Source organism: Nicotiana tabacum, chromosome 2 (assembly GCF_000715075.1).
Source record: "Nicotiana tabacum cultivar K326 chromosome 2, ASM71507v2, whole genome shotgun sequence".
Classification (NCBI taxonomy): Eukaryota; Viridiplantae; Streptophyta; class Magnoliopsida; order Solanales; family Solanaceae; genus Nicotiana; species Nicotiana tabacum.
In genome coordinates this window covers 85,192,383-85,216,033 of record NC_134081.1, presented here as the reverse complement: position 1 = coordinate 85,216,033, position 23,651 = coordinate 85,192,383, and the positions used below count along the sequence as shown (strand labels likewise).

The 23,651-nt window shown below is 41.3% G+C and overlaps 1 protein-coding gene across 1 annotated transcript; it reads left to right on the top strand.

Annotated features, from left to right (window-relative positions):
* The first annotated feature begins 9,708 nt into the window (after positions 1-9,708).
* On the top strand, positions 9,709-10,104 carry LOC142167040 (uncharacterized). Its single transcript, XM_075227193.1, has one exon. The coding sequence runs from the start codon at positions 9,709-9,711 to the stop codon at positions 10,102-10,104; it is 396 nt and encodes a 131-aa protein (XP_075083294.1).
* Positions 10,105-23,651: the final 13,547 nt, after the last annotated feature.

Here is a 23,651-nt window from a genome sequence, read left to right as displayed (position 1 = left end):
CACGACCTTGAGTTAGCAGCTATTGTTCACGCCTTGAAGATTTGGCAGCATTATTTGTACGGTGTCCATTGTGAGGTTTATATCGATTACCGGAGTCTGCAACATCTGTTTAAACAGAAAGATCTTAATTTGCGGCAAGCAGAGGTGGTTGGAGTTACTTAAGGATTATGATATCACCATTCTCTATCATCCCGGAAAGGCCAATGTGGTAGCCGATGCCTTGAGTCGTAAGGCAGAGAGTTTGGGCAACTTAGCATACTTACCGGTAGCAGAGAGACCTTTAGCCTTGGATGTTCAGGCCTTGGCCAACCAGTTTCTCAGATTGGATATTTTCAAGCCGAGCCGAGTTTTGGCTTGTGTGGTTTATTAGTCTTCTCTTTATGATCGTATCAGAGAATGTCAGTATGATGACCCTCATCTGCTTGTCCTTAAGGACATGGTTCAGCACGGTGATGCCAAGGAAGTCACTATTGGGGATGACGGTGTATTACGGATGCAAGGCAGGTTATGTGTGCCTAATGTAGATGGTTTGCGAGAGTTGATTCTCCAGAAGGCTCACATCTCGAGGTACTCCATTCATCCAGGTGCATCGAAGATGTATCAAGATTTGAGGCAGCACTATTGGTGGAGGAGAATGAAGAAAGATATAGTTGGGTTTGTAGCTCGGTGTTTAAATTGTCAGCAGGTGAAGTACAAGCATAAAAAACCGGGCGGATTGCTACCGAGACTTGAAATTCTGGAGTGGAAGTGGGAGCACATTACCATGGACTTTGTAGTTGGGCTCCCACGTACTTTGAAGAAGTTTGATGTTGTTTGGGTGATTGTAGATCGGTTGACCAAGTCCGCGCATTTTATTCCAGTTGGTACTACTTATTCTTCGGAGCGGTTGGCTGAGATTTATATTCGCGAGATTGTTCACCTATAGGGTGTGCCAGTATCCATCATTTCAGATCGGGGCGCGCAATTTACATCACAGTTTTGGAGAGTAGTACAACAAGAATTGGGTACACAGGTTCAGTTGAGTACAACATTTCACCCTCAGACGGACGGACATTCCGAGCGCACTATTAAAATATTAGAGGATATGATACGCGCTTGTGTCATTGATTTTGGGGGTTATTGGGATCAATTTCTGCCACTGGCAGAGTTTGCTTACAATAACAACTACCAATCGAGCATTCAGATGGCTCCGTATGAGGCTTTATATGGGAGACGGTGTCGGTCTCCGGTGGCTTCGTTTGAGCCGCGTGAGGCTAGGCTATTGGGTACTGAAATGGTTCAGGATGATTTGGAGAAAGTTAAATTGATTCAGGAGCGGCTGCGCACGACACAGTCTAGACAGAAGAGTTATGCTGACAAGAAGGTCTGTGATGTTGCTTACTTGGTTGGGGAGAAGGTTCTGCTCAAGGTTTCACCCACGAAGGGTGTGTTGAGGTTCGGGAAGAAGGGCAAGTTGAGCCCTTGGTATATTGGGCATTTTGAAATACTTAAGAAGACTGGAGATGTGGCTTATCAACTTGCATTGCCGCCTAGTATATCAGGTGTTCATCTAGTGTTCCATGTATCTATGCTTCGGAAGTATGTCAGGGATCCGTCTCATATTTTGGATTTCAGCACAATGCAGTTGGATGGTAATTTGACTTATGATGTAGAGCCGGTGGTCATTTTAGACCGATCGGTTCAAAAGTTGAGATCAAAGAACATAGCTTCAGTTAAAGTGTAGTGGAGAGGCTAACCAGTCGGAGAAGCTATTTGGGAGACTGAGTGGGAGATGCGGAGCAAATATCCACACCTATTTTAGATTCCAGGTATAATTCTAAACCCGTTCGAGGATGAACGTTTGTTCAAGAGAGGGAGAATGTAATGACCCGGCCGGTCATTTTGAGTATTACAACCCCGTTCCCCCATTTACTGCTCAATTTATTCTTTACTGTTGTCATGTGATTTGCCGGGGTGATTGGTTCGAGTCCGGTGAGGTTTTAGAATGAATTGGAATACTTAGTTCCAAGGTTTAAAGTTTAAGTTAAAATAGTAACCGGATATTGACTTGTGTGTAAACGACTCCGGAATAGAAATTTGATGATTCTGATAGCTTCGTATAGTGATTTTGGATTTAGGAGCTTATCCGGAAAATTATTAGGAGGTTCGTAGTTAAATTAGGCTTGAAATGACTAAAATAGATATTTAAGTTTGGAAGTTTGACCGGGGAGTTGACTTTTTGATATTAGGGCCGAAACCGATTCTGAAAATTTGAATAGGTCTGTTATGTCATTTATGACTTGTGTGCAAAATGTGAGGTTAATCAGACTTGATTTGATAGGTTTCGGCATTGAATGTAGAAGTTAAAAATTCTTAGTTTCATTAGGCTTAAATTGGGGTATGATTCATGGTTTTAGCATTATTTGATGTGATTTGTGATTTCGACTAAGTTCGTATGATGTTTTAGGACTTGTTGATGGATTTGGTTGAGGTCTCGGGGGCCTCGGGTGAGTTACGGAGGGTTAACGGATTAACTTTTGGACTTGGAGCTTTGTTGGAATTTTTCTGATGCACTATCTAGTTTCCTTCATCGCATTGGCGATTGGAGTCTCGCGTTCGCGAAGAGGAACTGAGGGGCAAGCAAGATTTGCTCTTCGTGTTCGTGAAGAAAATACGCGTTCGCGAAGAAGAGAGGGAGCTGGGGCTGGACCCAAATGTGTTGGCCTACGCGTTCGCGTTCGCGAAGGCCTGAGGTCGTTAATCATCGCGTTCGCGAGTAGTATCTTGCGTTCGCGAATAAGAAATTGGGGCAGCAGATTTTTGTGCTTCGCGAATGCGAGGTAAAGTCCGCATTCACGAAGGAGGAAATTCTGTGTAGTACAAAATGTGCTTCGCGAACGCGAGGCAGTGGTCACGTTCGCGAAGAAGAAAAACCTGGGCAGAGAGTTTAAGTTCTGAAAATGGGACTTTCCATTTTTCCATTTTCCATTTTTGACGAATTGGAGCTCGGGAAGAGGCGATTTTGGGGATATTTTTAAGAAAAACAATGGGGTAAGTATTCTTAACTCAATATTGGTCAAATTACCTGAATCCATGATTGTTTTTAACATTTAATTAGTGATTTGAGTTGAAAAATTTTGAAAACCCTCTTGGTTTAATTTGAAGATTTGAGGGTCGAGTTGATGTCGGAATTTGGTAAAATTTATATGGTTGGACTCGTGGTTGGATGGGCATTCATATTTTGTAACGTTTGTCGGATTTCGAGATGTGGGCCCCTCAAGCGATTTTTGAGTGTAATTTCTGATTTTATTGGAAAATTTATATTTTCATATGGAATTAATTCCTATAATTTGTATTGACTAAATCGAATTAATTGTGACTAGATTCGAGGCTACCAGAGGCCGATTCACGAGGGAAGGGCATAGCAGAATAAAGAATTTCACGATTTGAGGTAAGTAACAGTTCTAAATATGATTCTAAGGGTATGAAACCCCGGATTTTGTGTTATGTGATCGATTTTGAGGTGACGCACATGTTAGGTGACGGGCGTGTGGGCGTGCATCGTAGGAATTGTGACTTGGTCAAATTTTATGGAACTGTGTAATTGAATAATCTGTTGTTATCTGTACATTCTCCATGTAGTAGAGAAATTGAACCACAAATCATGTTCAAATTATGCGTTGGCACTGTAGGGACCCACCAAGGTCGTGTACTTGTTGAATTATCTCCTAAATTGTTGTTTTAATCTCAGCCACAATTTACTTATTTATTTTATCTCAATCTCTATTATTCCTTATTGATGCATCATATCATTGTTGTTTGGGATGATTTTCATGATTATTGAGAGCCCGAGGGCCTGATTGTCAGATATTATACTATAGCACGTGAGTTATCTGTGCAACACGTGAGTTGTCCGTGCGGATCCAAATATTATACTATAGCACGTGAGTTGTCCGTGGAGCACGTGAGTTGTCTGTGCGGATCCAGATATTATACTAGCACGTGAGTTGTCCGTGCAGCAGATGAATTGTCCGTGCGGATTAAAGCGCTTAGGCTGAAGGAGCCACTCCGGAGTTTGTAGACCCCCCCCCCCCCCCAGTGAGCGCATATACCTACTAAGTACTGAGTGCTGGTGAGTGGGAGGACTGAGTGACTGTTGCTCTAAGAGGATGCATTGATTTCATTATTGTTATACTATAATTTTCATATATCCCTGTTTTGAAAAATTTCTGAAAGATATTATCTCTTGTTTCAGTTAAACCTAATATGAAATTACCGTTTGGGCCTTAATATCTGAACTTGCAAGCATGCTTACTTTCTTGTGTTGGAAATTACTGTAATTGGACTTAGCTGAGAAGCTCGTCACTACTTTCAGTTCCTTATTTATTATTGTTACTTGCTGAGGTGGTTGTACTCATACTACACCATGCACCTCGTATACAGATCCAGGTACTTCCGGACACAGCGGTTGCTAGTTCTCGGAGTTTTATCTGCTGGAGATTATCGAGGTAGATGATTGAAGTCCGCAGACCTTGACTCTCTTCCCTTTCAGTTTTTGTATTGTTCTAAGTTTTTAGACAGTATTTTTAGCAGTCGGACTTTGTTATCATTTAGATGCTCATGTACTCAGTGACACCGGATTTTGGGAGTGTATTTATATCCAATATTTGTGGGATTTTCTCTTAAACTTAATTATTATGTTTTCAGTATTTAAAAGAAATTATGGGTTATTGATATTGTCGGCTTGCCTAGTATTGAGATAGGCGTCATCACGATAGGTGTAATTTTTGGATCGTGACAAAACCACCCTCCAATTTTAATTTAGTAGTACTTAGTTTTAATGTGTGGTTTGAGATATTATACTCAACTCCCTTAGATTTGACCTTTTATAACCAAACCAATTTGAAATGATTTGACTTAGTTTTCCTCCTGTACTACTCACTCAGAAAAGGAAAATAAGAGAGAAAGCGGAGGGTGGCTTAATAAAGAAACAAAAGTCAGATCGTTGAAAAACTACAAAGTAGCTAGGAATTAGTTGAAGTAGATGGCATTTGCCATAATCATACGCCAAAAAGGGGAATAGAATAGAATAATTTATTTAATTTGGATTACTCTATCTGGATTCACAAGGAAGAATAGAGGAGAGAACTTAGGGGTCGCAAGTGTTCATCCAAACTCCCACCGCCAAAAAATTATATTATATATGTTTACCCGTAAAACAGTACAGTTGAATTTATATGTGGTTTCTAGACAAGTAAATTAATCTGATCCTAAAATAAGAAGATAATTGAAGAAATATATAACACTTAGCCTTGATAGGAAGACGAAATGACAGAAATAAAGATTCTGGTAGTGAAGCCTCCGGGCGCAATAGTAACAAGAACAAAAAATAAGAAGGTAAAATTGATTAGAGCTTTGAGTAGATTGTAGTATTAGTTTGCCAAAAAATTCATGTCCTTACAATGATAACATAGCTCATTATTTATTGCTACGTCTAGGAAAGGAAGTCCAAGGATCGTGCCCTTCTATAATGTTAATTATGAGGGCCATTGATGAAGATGTAACGGTGAGCATAAATGCCAAATTCCTTGTAACGGGCAACGTACTTAATGATGTGGAATATTCTCCATTAAATGCTATCGGGCGAAGAGTATTTATTGCATCCTTATGAGCGTTATTCTTTCCGGTGACAGACGAGACCTTTGCCTTCGTTTTGGCTATCCCCCATCTTAGGTTCCATGTGTACCTCTTTTAGGCGGCCACGTAGCATAGTATATTTTACTCTATACAAATAGTCCCCCTACTTTCCGGTGACATAACTTTGTGTCACTGGTAAGTTGGTAGAAGCACTCTTTTGGCGGGAATTACTATAATCTCCTCTGAAAGCTTCTGACGATTGATTAGACGCACGTCTCTCCGCATTTAATGCTCCGAACACGCGTCATCCCACGATTCAGCACAACTTTTGCCGATTATCTAGGTAATCATGTCCATGAATTTAACCGCCAAAACTTTTACTTATACGCATCAACCTTCTCCCCTTATACTCCATAATCTTCCAAGTTTTCTAAAACCTTTCTTGCTGTTAATAAACCTTTTTTTAACTTCCTTTAAACAAAAAAACTTTTCTTTCATTCAAATGGCTTCTTCTTCAAAGAACGTTAGCTCTTCAAAGGGAAAGAACAATGCTGAGGATGCTGCTCCTCCGACGGTGGATTCCATCATTCCTAGAAGTCTTGTTAAAAAAAAGACTTCGAAAAGAAATTTCCTTTGGCTCTCCCTCGCACATGGGTTGTTGGCAGCTATCCTTTTTTCATCCGTTCTTCCAATATTCCAGTTGTGAAGGAAGATTGTCACTGCCATGATTTAGATATTGTTGCTCCTGATCTATCGGAGCGAGTGACCTTTCCCAAGGAGGGTGATAAACGGCCAAAAATGCATATTTTTCGATGTACTTTCATATCATAACCTGTGTGGTTACGGTAGGTTACATGAGTTTTTGTAGTAAATTATGCTCATTACGTGCATGCTTATATGTAGGAGCAAGTTGGACGAAAAGAGAGCAAAAGAAGTTGATTTGGGAGCAAAAGACAAAAGAAGGACTTTGCTCGTTCACTCTCGCGTGCACACGAAAGAGTGAACGAGCTAGATGAGGAAAATCTTGAGAAAAAACAACGGATTATGGCAAAAAGGCATAGAAGTGCATGAGAGATCTAAAAGAAAAGAAGAAGAGAAGCACTTCGCTCGTTGACTCTTGCGTGCTCATGAGAGAGTGAACGAGCTAACCTTCCAAAGTGGGCTTGTATTATTTTTGCCCCATGCTAATCCTATCCCATGTAAATAGTCTCTAAACTCACTTTTTGAGAGGATCGAACGGGAGGAGGCAAGAACACAAAGAAAAGAGCAAGGCGGAGAATTCTTCTACGAGTTTTTCACTTTCTTCTTCATATTTCCATTGTTGGTTATGACTTTTTATATTGTAATCTTATATAATATTATGAGTAGCTAAACCCTTCATCTAGGATTTGATGGAACCTATTGGAGGGTGATTTTCTACGACGTATAATATAGATTTGCCTTTGATTTTCCTCTACTTGTTCAACTATATTTTTATTGTTGTTGATTGAAGAGCTCGCAATTAACTGTGCCTATTTAGTGTGTATATTGTTCGAGAGAGAGTACACATTTAGGTAGTTGTTGAACAACACCACTCCTAACGTAGTTTGAAAGAACAATACGGAGGGTTTAAAGGAGGGATTAGAGATAATGAAACCTTGGTGCGATCGTAGTGAGTGGTGAATTAGTTCCAGCTAGCGTAGTTCGAGAGAATACATATAGTAAATTACTCGAGAGAGAGAGAGCTACGGCACCCAAAGTACTCACGATCGATAGAGAATACTTAGGCGAATTTACAAGAACGTGGTGGGGAAGATTCCGACAATAGGGAAAATCATAACTCTAGACTTTTCCCAATCTTGTCTACAATAGTTGCTTCGTTAGTTATAAATTACTGCATCTTAATTACTTTGCTCTTAGTTATTAAACATTCAAATTGTTATTTAATATTTTTGAAGGTTGAATACTTGAATTCGTGTGAAACTAGTGGTTGTAATTAGTAGGTTAATTCCCTGTGGGATTCGACTACGGACTTGTAAATCAGATTATATTTGCAACGACCGCTAGACCTCTTAGGAGGTATAGTCGGGTGTGATAAAATTTTGGCGCCTTTGCCGGGGAATTAACGGTGTTATTAATTACAGCTAGATGAATTGCAAAAATTCTTAGTTTAGTTAGCTTTCTCGACTTGGAATTCATTATATTGAAACTCTAACGTTTGTAGTCTTGTGTGTTACATGTGCATGCCTAGAAACTCCTCAAGAATTGGTGAATTGTACGAAAGCATTACCGGACCTTGAGGAAGCTTTCAAGGCACTAAATCGAGCAAACAAGAAAGACAAACGACAACAATACTCAACAGAATGAATCAAACTAGACATGAGGGATATCAATAATAATCAAAATAATAGAAACATTGCGAATGACTCGAACAATCAGGGTGTGATACCTCTTGTGCCAGAAGCAGCCTTGTATGATTGGTCACAACCCATCGCTAAATATTTGGCAACCGCAATTGCAGTCCCTCAGATACAAGTGTAATTATTTCAAATCACAAACAACATGCTACATATACTGCAGAACAAGGGACTGTTCTCAGGGTCTTACATTGAAGATCCATAACAACATCTGAAAAACTTTTTGTCCATTTATGTCACTCAAAGGCAACCGAATGTGACACCAGAAGAAATCAAACTGTTATTGTTTCCATTCTCGGTGACTGGAGAAGCTTAGACTTGGCTTAATTCGCTCCCCATAAACTCCATTACCAATTGGGAGGAATTAGTCAAGTAGTTTTTGAACAAGTTCTACCCACCCAATAAGACTGCCAAGTAAGTTGATGAGGTATTGAGCTCCGGGCAGAAACCAGCTGAAACATTGCAAGAAACGTGGGAGAGGTTCAAAGGTATGCTGGTTAAGTGTCCACATCATGGCATTCCAGAACAAATATTGGGGAAAAGGTTCTACATGGGATTGGGAGACAACTTGAAGGCCAATGTTGATGCTTCAGTAGGTGGAGCATTTTTGAGAAAATCATTCAGAGAATGCAAGGTCTTACTTGATAAAATGGCTCATAACTCAAGATGGATGACAAGAGACTATACAACCACTCATGTAGTTCACTCAGTATCTTTAGACCCAAATAACTCCATGGCTGAGAATATGGCTACGATGATGACACAATTGAGTATCCTAACCAAAACGATTGATGAGTCAGGCTAGAAGCAGGTGCACATAGTTGACATGACAAATGGAGGATTATACACACTATGCATTAATCAGCCATATGTGTGCACGTGGAGTGGTGAGAGTGACAATCAGAACTATCAAGAGAATATGAACTATGTGGGCAACTATGGAGGCCAGAGACAAGGCGGTCAGACTTGGGGATAGCAGAATCAACAATATAGGCCACCACAGCAGCAGTACAACAATAATAATAATCCTGGAGATGCACGACCACAGGGTCAGGCTGTGCCTTATCAAAGGCAACAAGGGTATAATCTGCAAAATCCGCAACTAGCTTATCAACAACCTCAACAGCAACAGATTGTGCGACAAGATGATGGGTTCTTTGAAATAAAAGGAATGTTGCACCAACTCATTGGGTCCAATGGGAAAATAGAAGAAAAGGTCAACCAGATGCAAGAAAAGGCAGTATCACACGACTCAGCTATCAAGGGTATTGAAATTCAACTAGGGAAAATATCCATGGCCCTTAACAATCGTCCTCAAGGGACATTACCTGCGGACACACATGTTAACCCGAAAGAGCAGGGTCCGAAGCAGCTGATGGCTATGAGTCTAAGAAATGGTAGAGATCTTGATCTAGAGAAAGAAATTGCTCACGAGAGCCAACCAACTTAGATACTTGTGCCAGTACCAATTGAGGTAGATGAGTCAACTGAGCTAATAAAAGTAAGAATCATGCCAACCCAGGAGGAAATAAACAAGGAAACAGAGGTTGAAAAGGAGGCTGAGGGAGTGCAAGAGAAGGCAGTAGAAAAAGTGTTTGAGCAGGATCAAACTCAAGTCACAGGAAAGAAGCGACCACCAGCACCCTTCCCGTAGAGGTTGGCCAAACATTAGAAGGATGAGCAGTATAAGAAATTCATGGAAATGCTGAAGCAGATTCAAGTGAACATTCCACTGATTGATGCCTTGAGGGAGATGCCTGGTTATGCAAAAATGATGAAGGACTTGATGTCTCGCAAGTTCGACTTTCATGACTTGGCAACTGTTACACTAACACAGACATGTAGTGCTGTCGTGACGAAACCCATAGTTGAGAAGCTAGCCGACCCAGGGAGTATCAAAATCCCATGCACAATAGGAAGCTATGATTTTGCTAAAGCATTATGTGATTTGGGGGAAAGCATAAACTTGATGCCCTTAGCAATCTATAAAAGGTTAGGAATTGGAAGAGTGAGACCCACATCCATGTTACTACAGCTAGTCGATCGAATGGTGAAGAAGCCATCAGGTATACTTGATGATGTATTTGTATAGGTTCGAAAGTTTATGTTTCTGGCAGATTTTGTCATTCTGGACTGCCGGGTTGACTAGGAAATTTCCATAATTTTTGGAAGGCCATTCTTGGCCACTGGGAGAGATCTAATTGATTGTTAAACTGAGGAGCTAAAGATGAGACTGAACGATGAAGAGATAACGTTCAATGTGCAGAAGTTTATACGGCGACCAAGTGAGTTTGCTAATTGCTCTCTGATAAAAGCTGTGGATGTGATTTTGGAGAAGGAAGATGAGGCATTGAATGCAAAAGACCCCCTAGCGGCCTGCCTGGTGAACCTAGAAATGACAGATGGTGAGAACTTGGCGGAGTGGGTTTTGGCCCTTGAAGGCCAAGGGTACTGGAAAAGAGAGCTTGAATTCGAGCCTTTACACTTAGAAGAAATAAGGACCCCTCCAGCTAATCCATCAATCGAAGAGCCACCACAGTTGGAGTTAAAACCGTTGCCGTCCCACCTCAAGTATTTTTTCTTGGGACCTAGTTCAACATTGCCTGTTATTATCTTATATGGTTTGTTAGATGTGCAGGTAGAACAACTTTTGCAGGTTTTAAAGGAGTGCAAGACTGCAATTGGGTGGACCATTGCAGACATAAATGGTATCATCCCAACGTTTTGTATGCATAAGATTCTACTAGAAGATGGGTACAAACATTCCAGAGAACATCAAAGAAGGTTGAATCCCAACATGAAAGAAGTGGTGAAGAAATAAGTGATCAAGTGGTTAAATGTGGGAATCATCTTCCCCATATCTGACAACAACTGGGTCAGCCCAATTTAGTGTGTGCCAAAGAAGGATGGAATGATTGTAGTGCAAAATGAGAACAACAAGTTGATCTCAACAAGAACAGTCACAGGATGGCGAATCTGTATGGATTACAGAAGATTGAACAAGGCCACCCGAAAAGACCATTTTCCGCTGCCCTTCATTGATCAGATGCGAGACAGATTGGCGGGGAAGTCACACTTTTGCTTCTTGAATGGATACTCGGGGTACAACAAGATTTTTATTTCCCCGGAGGATAGAGAGAAAACATCGTTCACCTGCCCGTATGGCATCTATGCCTTTCAGAGAATGTCGTTTGACCTATGCAATGCACCTGCCACACTCCAAAGGTGCATGATGGACATATTCACAGATATGGTAGAGGACATAATGGAGGTTTTCATGGATGATTTCTCAGTGGTGGGGAACTCATTCGATGAGTGCCTTATGAACTTGAAAGAGTATTGAAGAGGTGTATGGAGACTAATCTGGTACTGAACTGGGAGAAGTGCCATTTTATGGTACAGGAAGGTATAGTCTTGGAACACCTAGTATCAAGTAAGGGCATTGAAGTGGACCGTGATAAGGTTGATATAATTGAGAAGTTACCTCCACTCACTTTTGTCAAGGCCATAAGAAGTTTCCTTGGTCACGCTGATTTCTACAGGCGGATTATAAAAGTTTTTTTTCAAAATTGCTAACCCTTTGTGTAAATTGCTTGAAAATTATCACCCTTTTGTTTTCTGATGACTTCAGGGGTATCGTTTGAGGAGTTGAAGAAAAAACTGGTGACTGCACCAATAATAATGGCACCCAACTGGAGACAACCTTTTGAGTTGGTGTGTGATGCAAGCGACTATGCTGTGGGAGCAGTTCTTGGACAGAGAAAAGATAAAGTCATGCATCTAATCTACTATGCAAGTAGAACCTTGAGTGGTGCCTAACTAAATTACATAGTGACCGAGAAGGAGATGCTAGCAGTGGTGTTCGCATTTGTCAAATTCAGGTCATACCTGATAGGCTCGAAGGTAATTGTTTATACTGACCATGCTGCTCTCAGGTACCTAATTGAGAAGAAGGAGTCAAAGTCGCGCTTGATTTGATGGGTGCTACTGCTGCAAGAGTTCGACTTGGAAAGCCGTGACCGAAAGGGAATGGAAAACCAAGTTGCTGATCATTTTTCGAGGCTTGAAGGAGTTGAAAAGAGGATTGAGGTGGAATAGATCATGGAGACTTTCCTAGATGAACAAGTTTTATCCACGAGCCTTGAGGTAGCGCCATGGTATGCAGCTATTGTAAATTACCTGGCGAGCGGTATTGTTCCCTATGACTTGTCCTCTCTGCAAAAAAAAAAAAGTTCTTTCGTGATTGTCACATGTATTTCTGGATGAACCATATTTGTTTAGGATTTGTATTGATAACATGATCCGGAGATGCATTCCCGAGATAGACCAACCTTCTATTTTGCAGGCATGTCATGCTTCCCCGTATAGAGGCCATTTTGGAGGAGTAAGGACAACTGCTAAAGTGCTGGAGTCGGGCTTTTATTGGCCGACGTTGTTTAAAGATGCACACGTCTGGGTGAAAAGCTGTGATGAGTGCCAATGGACGAGGAATATTTCCCGTCGACATGAGATTCCTATGAACCCAATTCAAGAGGTGGAAGTCTTTGATGTATGGGGAATCGATTTTATGGGACCATTTATCAGCTAACATAGAAACAAGTACATACTGGTAGTTGTGGACTATGTCTCGAAATGGGTAGAAGCCGCGACACTCCCAATAAATGATACAAAGGGAGTTATTGGTTTTCTAAGAAAGAATATCTTCACCCGATTTGGTACTCCAAGAGCGATCATCAGTGATGGAGGCACCCACTTCTGTAACCAGGCCTTTGCAAAATTGTTGGAGAAATATGGCATTCGCCATAAGGTCACCACTCTGTATCACTCACAAACAAGTGGGCAAGTGAAGGTGTCAAACAGAGAATCAAGAGTGTTTTGACCAAAACTGTAAATGCTACTCGAACTGGTTGGGCGAAAAAATTGGATGATGTACAATGGGCCTACCGCACTACATTTACAACTCCGATTGGTATGTCACCATACAAATTGGTATTTGAAAAGGCGTGTCACTTACCGATGGAGCTAGAGCATATAGTATTTTGGGCATTAAGGAAATTAAACCTTGACATGGAGGTTGCTGGTACGATTAGAGTCATAGAGCTTCATGAACTTGATGAGTTTCGTTACTACGCTTTTGAGAGCACTAGGCTGTACAAGGAAAGGATGGAGATCATGCACGATAAGCAGATTCAAGAGAGGATTTTCAAACACGGAAATGTCGTGTTATTGTATAATTCAAGATTGAAATTATTTTCGGGTAAGCTAAAATCTTGATGGTCGGGACCATTTAGAGTTGTGCAAGTATTCTCAAGTGGAGTTGTGGAAATTGAATCCGAGGATCGAACGAACAAGTTTAGAGTCAATGGGTAAAGGTTGAAACATTACCTTGGCACGGATGAGGAAAGAGTTGTATTGGTTACTCAATTGCAGGACCCTCAAATGTTACGTTAACCTTAAGTTCGATAGCATGCGTTATGCCGCGACGTTAAATCAGGTGCTTCGTGGGAGGAAACCCATTGTATTGATGTATTCATCGTGCCGCGACATTAAATCAGACGCTTGTTGGGAGGCAACCCAATTTTATTACTTTTTGCTATTTTCTTTATTATTTTTTTGACTTTTATATAATTTAATATGTGTGTGAGTAGGTGCAGGGTCAATATAATACATACGAGCAAGGTTCGAGGTGACGAGCTCGAGATAGAGTGTGGAGGAAGAACAAGTGAAATTCGGCCTCTGCTCGTTCAAGTCCTCGCTTCGCGCAAAATTGCACGAGCCAGAACTCTAGCCAAACTTTCCAGAAAGAGCAAAGTATGGCCAAAACGCGCAACCACTGCGCGAGTCTTTTTTATGTGATCATAATAGCTTGTACACCCTCTGCCCAAAATGCGCGACCACTGCCCAATTCATTTTTAAAAAAAACTGCCCCATGTTTATTTCAACCTCAAAACAAAACAAAATTGTTCCTTTGCCTCTCGTCTCTCGCGGCGCACACACACACATCAGGTAAGCTTTTTATTTTCTCTCTTTTCTTTCTTTCTTTTTCCTATCTTCTTCATCTCATGTTTCACCCCATCCCCATCATGTGCAACCCCGTCCCAGCCCCTATTCTTATTTTCTTTTTCTGTTCTTTCTTTCGTTTCTCCTATTTTCTTTTAGGATAGTTGATTACAAGGAGATCTTGTTGGCAATTGGTTATTGTTTAAACATGGTGAGGTGGGAAACTAGAATTTCCATCACCTCACTCAAATTGGGAGGGAAAACCATATACCAATAGGATTAAAAGAAGCAACAGAAAATTATGCATACAAGGTATCCGATGAATTGCCTGAATGAGATTTTAATAGGCTTTATGAAGTCTGAGTAGCTGGCCTAAGTCCAATGGTATTATTAACTTCTCTTGAGGGTGGGGTGGCCATTTAGGTCTGTTGCGCGTCACTTGCATTCATTTTGGATAAAAATAAAACTGCGACAGACTTAGGCACAGAAGTGCGCTGCCTTCGTCCAGGGATTTTGTATGAGTTATGTGTGCTGCTCGTAGATTATATACACGTTGGCTGCATGTATATATTTGAGGGTAATTGTAATCTCTTTGCACATTTGGTGAACTCATTGGTAAATTACTTTTTAAAAAACAATTGAGTTGTCTTACTTGAATGATATGTAGTCGGGTTATAGCATCCCCCTCTGGTTGTCAAGGGGCTGCTCAGTAGCGCGATACACGTTGTGCTTTTGTTGTTAACTGTAGAAGAATCATGAACAAATTATTAGTGTGCTAATTGTTATCACTTGTCGAACAAGTCTATATGTTGACTCAATCGCTATGGTATAATGGCTATTCTCTAAAGTTTCAGTCATACTATAATACTTGTATGTTGTAATATCAGTCATCGGAGTAAAAATCTAAAAGTTACATGAATAAATTAATTTTGGTAAAGATGCTAATGGCACAGTTGGGGCATTCTGAGTACCCATTGAATTACTCTTAATGACTTGATGTTGCATGCTTACTCTGAGAATTCTAATTGTTTCTTCTGTAGGTACTATGGCTGTCTCCAAAACACTCACTCATAGTCATGGAGCAGGAGGTGCTGGCAAGCCTCCCCCGAAAAAGACATCGACTGACAAGAAGGTATCGAAGACAGTAGCTACAGAGAAGAGGACAAAGAAGAAGAATGATCCTATGGCACCTGGGAGTTCTGAGGTAGCTAATGGGGCCACTTCTATTATTATTGAGCTGCCCGTGCAGAAACTCCCACAGACGTCTAGGCAAAGAGAAGTCCCATTCCAAATCCGAGAAAGAGCTTCTAATTCGCCTCCGGCTAAGAAGCAAAAAACAGCTAAGGTGAGGGGTAAAGGTAAAGCACAGAAGATTGTGGAGTTTGAGCATGAATCTGACGACTCTGAGGATGAAATGATAGCTCCATTACCTGAAGGCGAAGATGAACCTAGTGCTCCAGTTGACAATGTAGGGTGACAAGATAAGCACGTGAGTGAGGATGCTTGGAAATTGTGGGGTGACATTAAATGGAAACAGTTAAATCCCAAGATGTATGAAAGACCATTGAACATGACGCCCGCCGGTAAGGCTTGTCCAAACATAGTGGCACAGATTGAGCGGAGATGGTAGACACACTTTGCACATGGACCAAAAGGAAAGGCCAACTTGACACTCGTGCGAGAACTATATTCCAACTGGGATCCTAACAAAGGTGATGACATTGTTTGGGTTAGAGGTCATGAGGTGGACATCTCTGTAGAGGAAATCAATAGGTTCTACAACGTTCCTGAACGATCCATGGCAGAATATTGGAGGAGAGGACGACGACCTGATCGGACATGTATGCTAGAAATTCTATGTGATCCATCGTCTGGTGCTAGGTGGAGTAAGAACCAAGGCCTAGCGAAGAAGTACTTGAACAAAGAAGCCAGAGCATGGTTAAATTGGGTCTGCAATAGACCGATACCTGCAACACACAAGACTATTGTCATATGGGAGCGTGTTTTTCTCATTTTTGCTTTGATGACAGGTATTGATGTGAATATTGGGGAAGTGATGTAGAGCCAGATGTACAGGACCTGGGATAACATGCAGTGGGGACTTTATTTTGTCCACACACTAACTGCACTTTTGCAGGAGTTTGAGCAAAAAATGAGGTAAGCTAAGAGAGGCAATGTGAAGTTGGCTACGTCCATTGATGTCAAGCTGCAGGAAATGTACAAAGCATTACATAACATTTGTAGTGTGCAAGATCCATCCGGGGACAAAGCTAAGAAGAAAATCTCTGATGAGCACTTTAGTGCTATGGAGAACAAGATCCATTTGTTGAGGGAAGAATTGAAGGCGCGGGATCGTACCTTGCTAGATGCTCAGGAGACTAGAGGGCAGTGGATGAGAGAGCAGTTTGCTAAGATACATGAGGAAGTTCATAGATCGAGGCCACCACACATTTGGATCCAGATGGATATGACTGCCATTGAGGGCACAATAGCTCAAGACCCATCTGGAGCTGGTGAGCAGGTTGTGGGCGCTGCTAGTACTGGACCTATCCGGGTTAGAGATGGTGAGCTGATAGAGGCAATCGACATATCTGGTGTCACTTTGGAGTACCCATCAGCATTGAGGACCGATGGTGCCGGTCTTCACCGCAGCCAGAGTGATTTTCAGGGAGCTTTTGACACCCACACTACTTTTGAGCTTTATTTTGTTTTTGTTCTTTTGTGATCTTTTGCAATCGAGGACAATGCATATCCTTAAGTGTGGGGTGGGGTTGTCAGAATTGTAATTGTATAATTGTAGTTATTTTTTTAAATTGGCATAATTTCGGGTTTTCGTTAAACCACAGATCTTTCCTAAGGATGCCAATTTTCTTTGAACCGGGTAGTATTTTATGTTTTTAGGTAGAATTTTCAAAATTTTTGAACTTTTCCCGATGATGGACTTCTTTGATAGTTTTCTTGAGGGATTGAAGTCTAATGAAAAATGCAAAATGATTTTTCTTTTTCTTTCTTCTGTAGAATTGATAATGGAATGGGAAAACTTGAGTATCAATACTTTTCAACATGTTTTATGCCGGGACTTAGAGCTGTAATATTTGAATTGATTATCTTCTTCGTGTTCTATGTGCCCACATGCCTTGAGAATATATGTCACTTTCTTTTGATGCTTAAGTTCATTTGTTGACTCCTATAATTACTTTCTATGTGTTGAATTAATAGGATGGATGTGCTTAGTTGTTTAACTAGAGTGTCGGGTCTGAGCCCTCTGGAGTGAATCATGTGCATTGTGTGATGTGAGGCTTGATTACATTCTGTGCTATCGTGTATTAGTCTAGAACTTTCCCCGTGTGTTAGTCAAAGTAAAATAAGTAAGCTTTGTGAGTCGTGGAGAGGATGTAGGCGTTTCTTTGATTGTCCATTGAGCCAGTATGCCACCATAAATAAAAATAAAAAAACAAATTCTTTAGATATCCCATTTGAGCCTATAAGCCTTTTCTTTGGCACCCACATTATAAACTGATTCCCTTTTTGTTCTTAATTAGATCTTTTGAACATTTACCTCTGAAAGCACTTAAGTCGCACGAAGAGCAAGGTGAGAGTTGAGGTAGCTTTTGAGTGGAACCAAAAAAAGGCCAAAAGGTGTACGTATGTTTTGAAAAATCATTAGCCTGGCATCCCAAAGTATGGAGAGTGTTGAAAAAAATTTAGAAAATACACCTCCTATTCCTCATATCTGAGCTAGTGAATGCATAGTTATGCTTAAAAAAGAAGGGCCAAATTGTATAAGATTTCGTGGCAGTGCTAGAATTGGTCATGGGGAGCGTGTATTGGAAAGTTAAGTGTGGTGTATTAAAGTGCTCAGGAGGGTTAGTCACTATATCCTACCTATCCCTTAGTCTACATTACAACCTGGAAAGACCTAATTGATCTGAGACTTCGCAAGCTTAAATTAGTAGAGACATATACTACGGGCAAGCCTATAGAACGACCTCGGGATGGACATGGATTTCTTTGAGAGAGTGAGCGAATGCTTTCAATTTGTAAGTCCGTAAATTATACTTGAATGCATATTTGAGTGTGTGGACTAATTTATCTTTTTGGTTTATGGTGAGGGCACATGATTTACAAAAGATTGGTTAAGTCCGAGCATTTTGAGTTGACACAAAAAGTGAGTCATCGTAGGGAATGTATTGGAGTCATCTTTAGAGTTTAGGATGTTAGAAAAAGTCGCACAAATATTTTAAATAGTCTTGGAATGGGTCTACTTTTGAAGATAGATGTCAATAGTTCTCATGTTGAATTCTAAATGTTGGTATAAGCTATTGTCATTGGTATGATGCTTGAGTATATTTTGAAAATGTGTTTCTTTCCATTGTGCGTAATATTGAAAGTTGCTCGAGGACGAGCAAGAGTTTAAGTATGGGGTGTTGATAAACGGCCAAAAATATATATTTTTGGTGTACTTTCATATCATAACTTGTGTGGTTATGGTAGGTTACATGAGTTTTTGTAGTGAATTATGCTCATTACATGCATTCTTATGTGTTGGAGCAGGTTGGACAAAAAGTGATCAAAAGAAGTTGATTCGGGACCAAAAGACAAAAGAAGGACTTTGCTCGTTCACTCTCGCGTGCACAAGAAAGAGTGAATGAGCTAGCTGAGGAAAAGCTTGAAAAAAACAGCGGATTATGGAAAAAGGCATGGAAGTGCATGAGTGATCTAGAAGGAAAAGAAGAATATAAGCACTTTGCTCGTTCACTCTCGCACTTTGCTCCTTCCGTCCTCGACTGATGAACAACCAACAACCCGCACTGCGTTTGCTGCAGGTTCTTCTCACTCTTCAACTCCATCAGCTTCATCTCCATCTCCACCAACACCAGCAACTGCTATATCATTTTCACCTTTATCCACTCTTCCACCAGAAATTGCTACATCATCTTTATCGGTCGTACCTAACCATAAAGAAGGCGTTCCTTTCCCAGTCCCCAGTTCTTAGGAATTTGGGGAAAAATTATGCTGCCCCTTCTGAAGATCCACAAAAGAAGAGGAATGTTACTTTTTCGGTCTCTATCGTATCCACAAAAGAGGATCTTGCTAATTATATGAAGCCTTTGGCTTCTGAGAAAGATTGTGAAAAGATTCAGGCACTCTCGGGTTAGTGTTTGTTGAACAACTCCATGCACAACGCCGCAGCGGTACATTCCTTTCTTCATTTGTTATTTCTTCTATTTACCTGAACATATCTTGAGTTTTGCCTTTCTTGATTTGTAGGCCAACTTTCTTGATTCCGACGGCCTTTAGAGGTTGAAGGAAGAAATTACCTCTGGACGGGATCATTTTTTGGCAAAGCGGGAGCAAAGTGTCGCTCGCCTATCGGAACTGGAAGCCAAAGCACTAAGGCCATTATATTGGAGGCTCGTTTGCAGCAAACCGAGCATGAAGTGGAGACCCTTATCCAAGAGATTACCCCGTTGAGGGTTTAATTTGAAGAGGCTAAGGCCAAATGGATTGAAGTTCATAAAATCGTTCTTGCTGCATCCGATCGTGAGGCTGCCTCCGCTGAAAGATTGACTAACTTAAAGGCAGCCTTGAACTCCAAAACACAAGAACTTGCTGCTGCGGGAGAGAAACATACCCAGATGGAGGAGAAGTATAAGAAAACCATTGAGCATAATAGGCTCTTTGATTCCAATGTCCACGGCCTTGATGTTAGCCTTAGATCCGTTAGATCCACCCGGGAAAGCCTTTCTGCCGAGGTAACCCAACTCAAAGAAGAACTTAAGTGTCGAGCGGCTTCCTTCATCGTTGAGAAAACTTACGCTATGTACAACATGAGGATAAAAAACTTGGAATAGGCCAAACCTGGTATCATTGACTTCAATGCTAAAATTGCTAAGGCCTGTGAGCTTGAGTTGGCTGCTAAAAATGGTCTCCCCGTGGAGCCTGCTGCTTCCGGTTCCGAAACTTCGGGAACTGAAGAGGAAGCGGAAGACAAAGATGTTAAAGGACATAATGTTGAGTAAGGGGCGCAAACACTAAGGGGCACCTCACCATCGGCAAATCTATCCACTTCCCCTAAGGGGCGCAAATACTTCTTTTCCTCCGGGTTCCGGAGATGCTGTAGTTTAGCTTTTCTTTTCTTTTTCCAATTCTTGTATATGTGCCATTTTGGCATGTTATTGTAAAAAACAACATCTTTTTTCTCAAGTGTTGTTTGAGTCTTTTCTTCGTTTGAACATTTATGCAAGTTTTAATCTTTGCATTCTCTTCTTTTTTCTTAAGAATTTTGCGCAAGTTTTGCTGCTTGTGTCTTATTATGTGAAGCCTTGGATGTATTTTTCCCGAAAGAATTTTGATTCCGGGCATGAGCTCTTCCGAAATCAACCCTTTAACGTGAGAGTTTTTATAAGAGAGGGCCCTCTTATATTTGCGGTGCTCTTGAAGAGGACGGCTCATGTTCATTAAGGCAGTAGCATTTGAAGTACTTGTTTAACTTTCAAATGACAAAGTTAATTCATCGTTCAGATAAGAAAAAAGATAAAAACAAAAGGACTTTATTTTATTCCTTCTATTTTCAAAAAGTACATAAGCATTTGTTATGTTGAAAAAAGAAATTGCCATTACTTGTGGCTAACTTGTACAACTTGTTTCTACGGGGTTGGTCGCACAGTCCCAGATCCCGATGATACAACTATATTTTTGATTTTCGCTTCACGGTCGACGTGGCAGTCATTGTTGCCATATCCTCATATCGTCCCCCCAGTGTTCAAATGTGAAGAATGCGAATTAGAACACTGGAAGCCTTGTACCTTCGAGGATCCCACTAATGAATTGCTAGATAATTCTTAACTCGGTAACACACTTTACTTTCCCTCAGGAATTCATGCTATCGAGCGAAGGACTATTAACAACCCTCTAGTGGTTTATACTTGTGAACGGTCAGGTAACCTTTGATCGATAGCAAACTTAGCTTCCCGGTGGGAATTTTGCTATAGAGAAAAAGATTATCTAAACATCCCAGAGTGGATCTTTGCTTGTGTGCCTTGATATTAAAGGTCTTATTGCTGCTGTTGGAGCTTTCTTCGTAGTATGCTTTCTGTTGCTGCCTCGTTAAAAACCTTGCAAGAAAAACCCAATTGGGACAAAAACTGGACGAAGGAAAAAAGAGTGCAGCACATACTTTCAGTTCTACCTGTCATATCTGCATGCGACCATGCAAAACAATCAGCATTAGATTTAAGAAATTTAATAAATCCATACCTGAGCTCTATATGCAGTCTTGTCCCCAAGTGGAATTTCATTTCTAAGACATCTTCGAACAACGCAACTTGCTCAAGCTCTTCCACTATGAATTTCGTTGCATCTGTCTCTTCTGGAACCTGGAAATATCTCGGCACCTGATAAAATTTCGATATTTTTGCCGTCGGGATAACTTCATCTAGTTCGAGAGCAGGCGTTGGTTCCTGTAATTGCTATGCCGCGTGTTCCTTTCCTTTGCTACTGGAGATCGAAATTTCATTCATCTCCCTTGCTGCTGGTTGGTCACCCCTTGTCTGTTTAACTCCTTCGAGCGTTGGAAACTTCATTAATTGATGATATATTGATGGTACAACTTTCATTTCATGTAACCCCGACCTTCCCAGAATAATGTTATATCCCATATCACTATCTATCACTTCGAAAAGAGTTATTTTCATTAATCCTTCGGCATTTATGGGTAACAAAATCTCTCCTCGGGTTGTCATACTCACGAGGTTGAATCCGGTGAGGAGTTTTTTGGCCGGAATGATACTTCCGGTGAGTTTAGCTTTCCCCAATACTCTCCATTGTATGATATTGGCCGAAAATCCCGGATCCACTATAACACATTCGATATTAAAATCTAGCACATTTAAAGAAATTACCAGTGCGTCATTATGCGGCAGTAACAATCCGTTTGCGTCCTCCTCCGTGAAAGTGATATCGTCTTCGACGACTTCCCGGAGCCTTTTGCTATCGGTTATTGATACTTTTTGTCTTTTTTACTGCCAAAAAGGTGACCCCGTTGATCTCATTCTCCCCGAAGATCATGTTGATCATTTGGTGCGGGGGATCTTCTCCTGCTTTCGAGGGTTCCGCGTTATCCCGGCTACGACCATTATTGTTCTTAGCTCGGTCACTCAAGAATTCTTTGAGATGACCATTCTTCAACAGTGTTGCCACTTCTTCTCGTAGGTATCGGTAGTCCCCTGTCCGGTGGCTATTCGTCCCATGGTATTCACACCAAAAGTTGGGATCCCTCTGGCTAGGATCAGATATCATTGGTTTTGGGAAATGTGCTTCTTTAATGTTTCTCATGGATGACACTAACTCAACTACACTGACGTTGAAATTGTATTCTAACATCTTAGGATATGAAGAATCTCATTCCCCTTACGCTTCTTTAACCTGCAATGATCTATTGTTCCGATCGCGATCAGTTCTTCTGTCGATTGAGAACCTGTCCGCTGACCGGAAGCCTCTGCCGCGGCCTTTGGTCCGTTCACAGGGAAGAAATCGGCCCCTCGAAGACCGTCAGTCCATGTCGAAATCGTCTTTTGATTTTTCTCTGTTCTTTTCCCGTCCTTTTGTCGACGATAGAAAGCCAACCTAATCATCTTTGATCTTTATCTTTGATTCATACCAGTTTGTGGACATTCTCCCAAGTCATTGCATGAAACTCAAGCAGGCTTTCCTTCAATCTCCGGGAAGCGTCTGAACTTCTCAGATTCAGTCCCTTGGTGAATGCTTCAGCCGCACATTCATCCGGGACAGCCGAGAGCAACATTCTCTCCTTCTGGAATGGGGTAACGAACTCTCGTAGTAACTCGAACTCTCCTTGCGCAATCCTAAATATGTCGGCCTTTCAGGCCTGTACTTTTCTGGGCCCCGCATGAGCCTTGATGAAAGAGTCGGTGAGCATCTCAAAGGAGTCTATGGAATGCTCGGGTAATAGTGAATACTACGTCAAGGCTCCCCTCGTGAGAGTCTCTCCAAATTTCTTCAGCAAAACATATTCAATTTCATGAGGAGCTAAATCATTTCCCTTCACCTCCATTGTATAGGTGGTAATATGCTCCTGAGGGTCTGAAGTTTCGTCATACTTTGGCACATCAGGCATTTTAAACCACTTTGGGAATAATTATGGTGCCGCACTTGGCTTGTATGAAAATTGAGTATACTTCTTTGAGTCCGGACCTTTCAGCACCGGTGGTGCGCCCGGGATTTAGTCCATACTATACAGGGGTTCACTTCCCTCATAAACCATAAGAGTTCATTCTTGAAGGGATCGTTTTCGTTATTGGGGCTGGATCCGCTCCCCCCAGCCCCATCGGAGCCAACTTCGCCCTTCGGGGTGTTGTTGTCGACCATCTGCATTGTTTGATTCGTGGGAGGACCGGGAGGAACCGGATCTCGTCTATTCGCATTATTCAAATTCCCCGACAGTGCCTGCTTCAACTCCGTCATAACCTTATCTTGTCGTGTCAACGACATATTCCTCCTTAGTATCATCGGGAGTTGTCTCCCGAACATGTTGAGGATATTGCATGTCATGTACCGGTGTGGCATCATTCCTCTCGTTGTGGGTGTCACTGATTGAGTCCTCGAAACGAGGTTGAT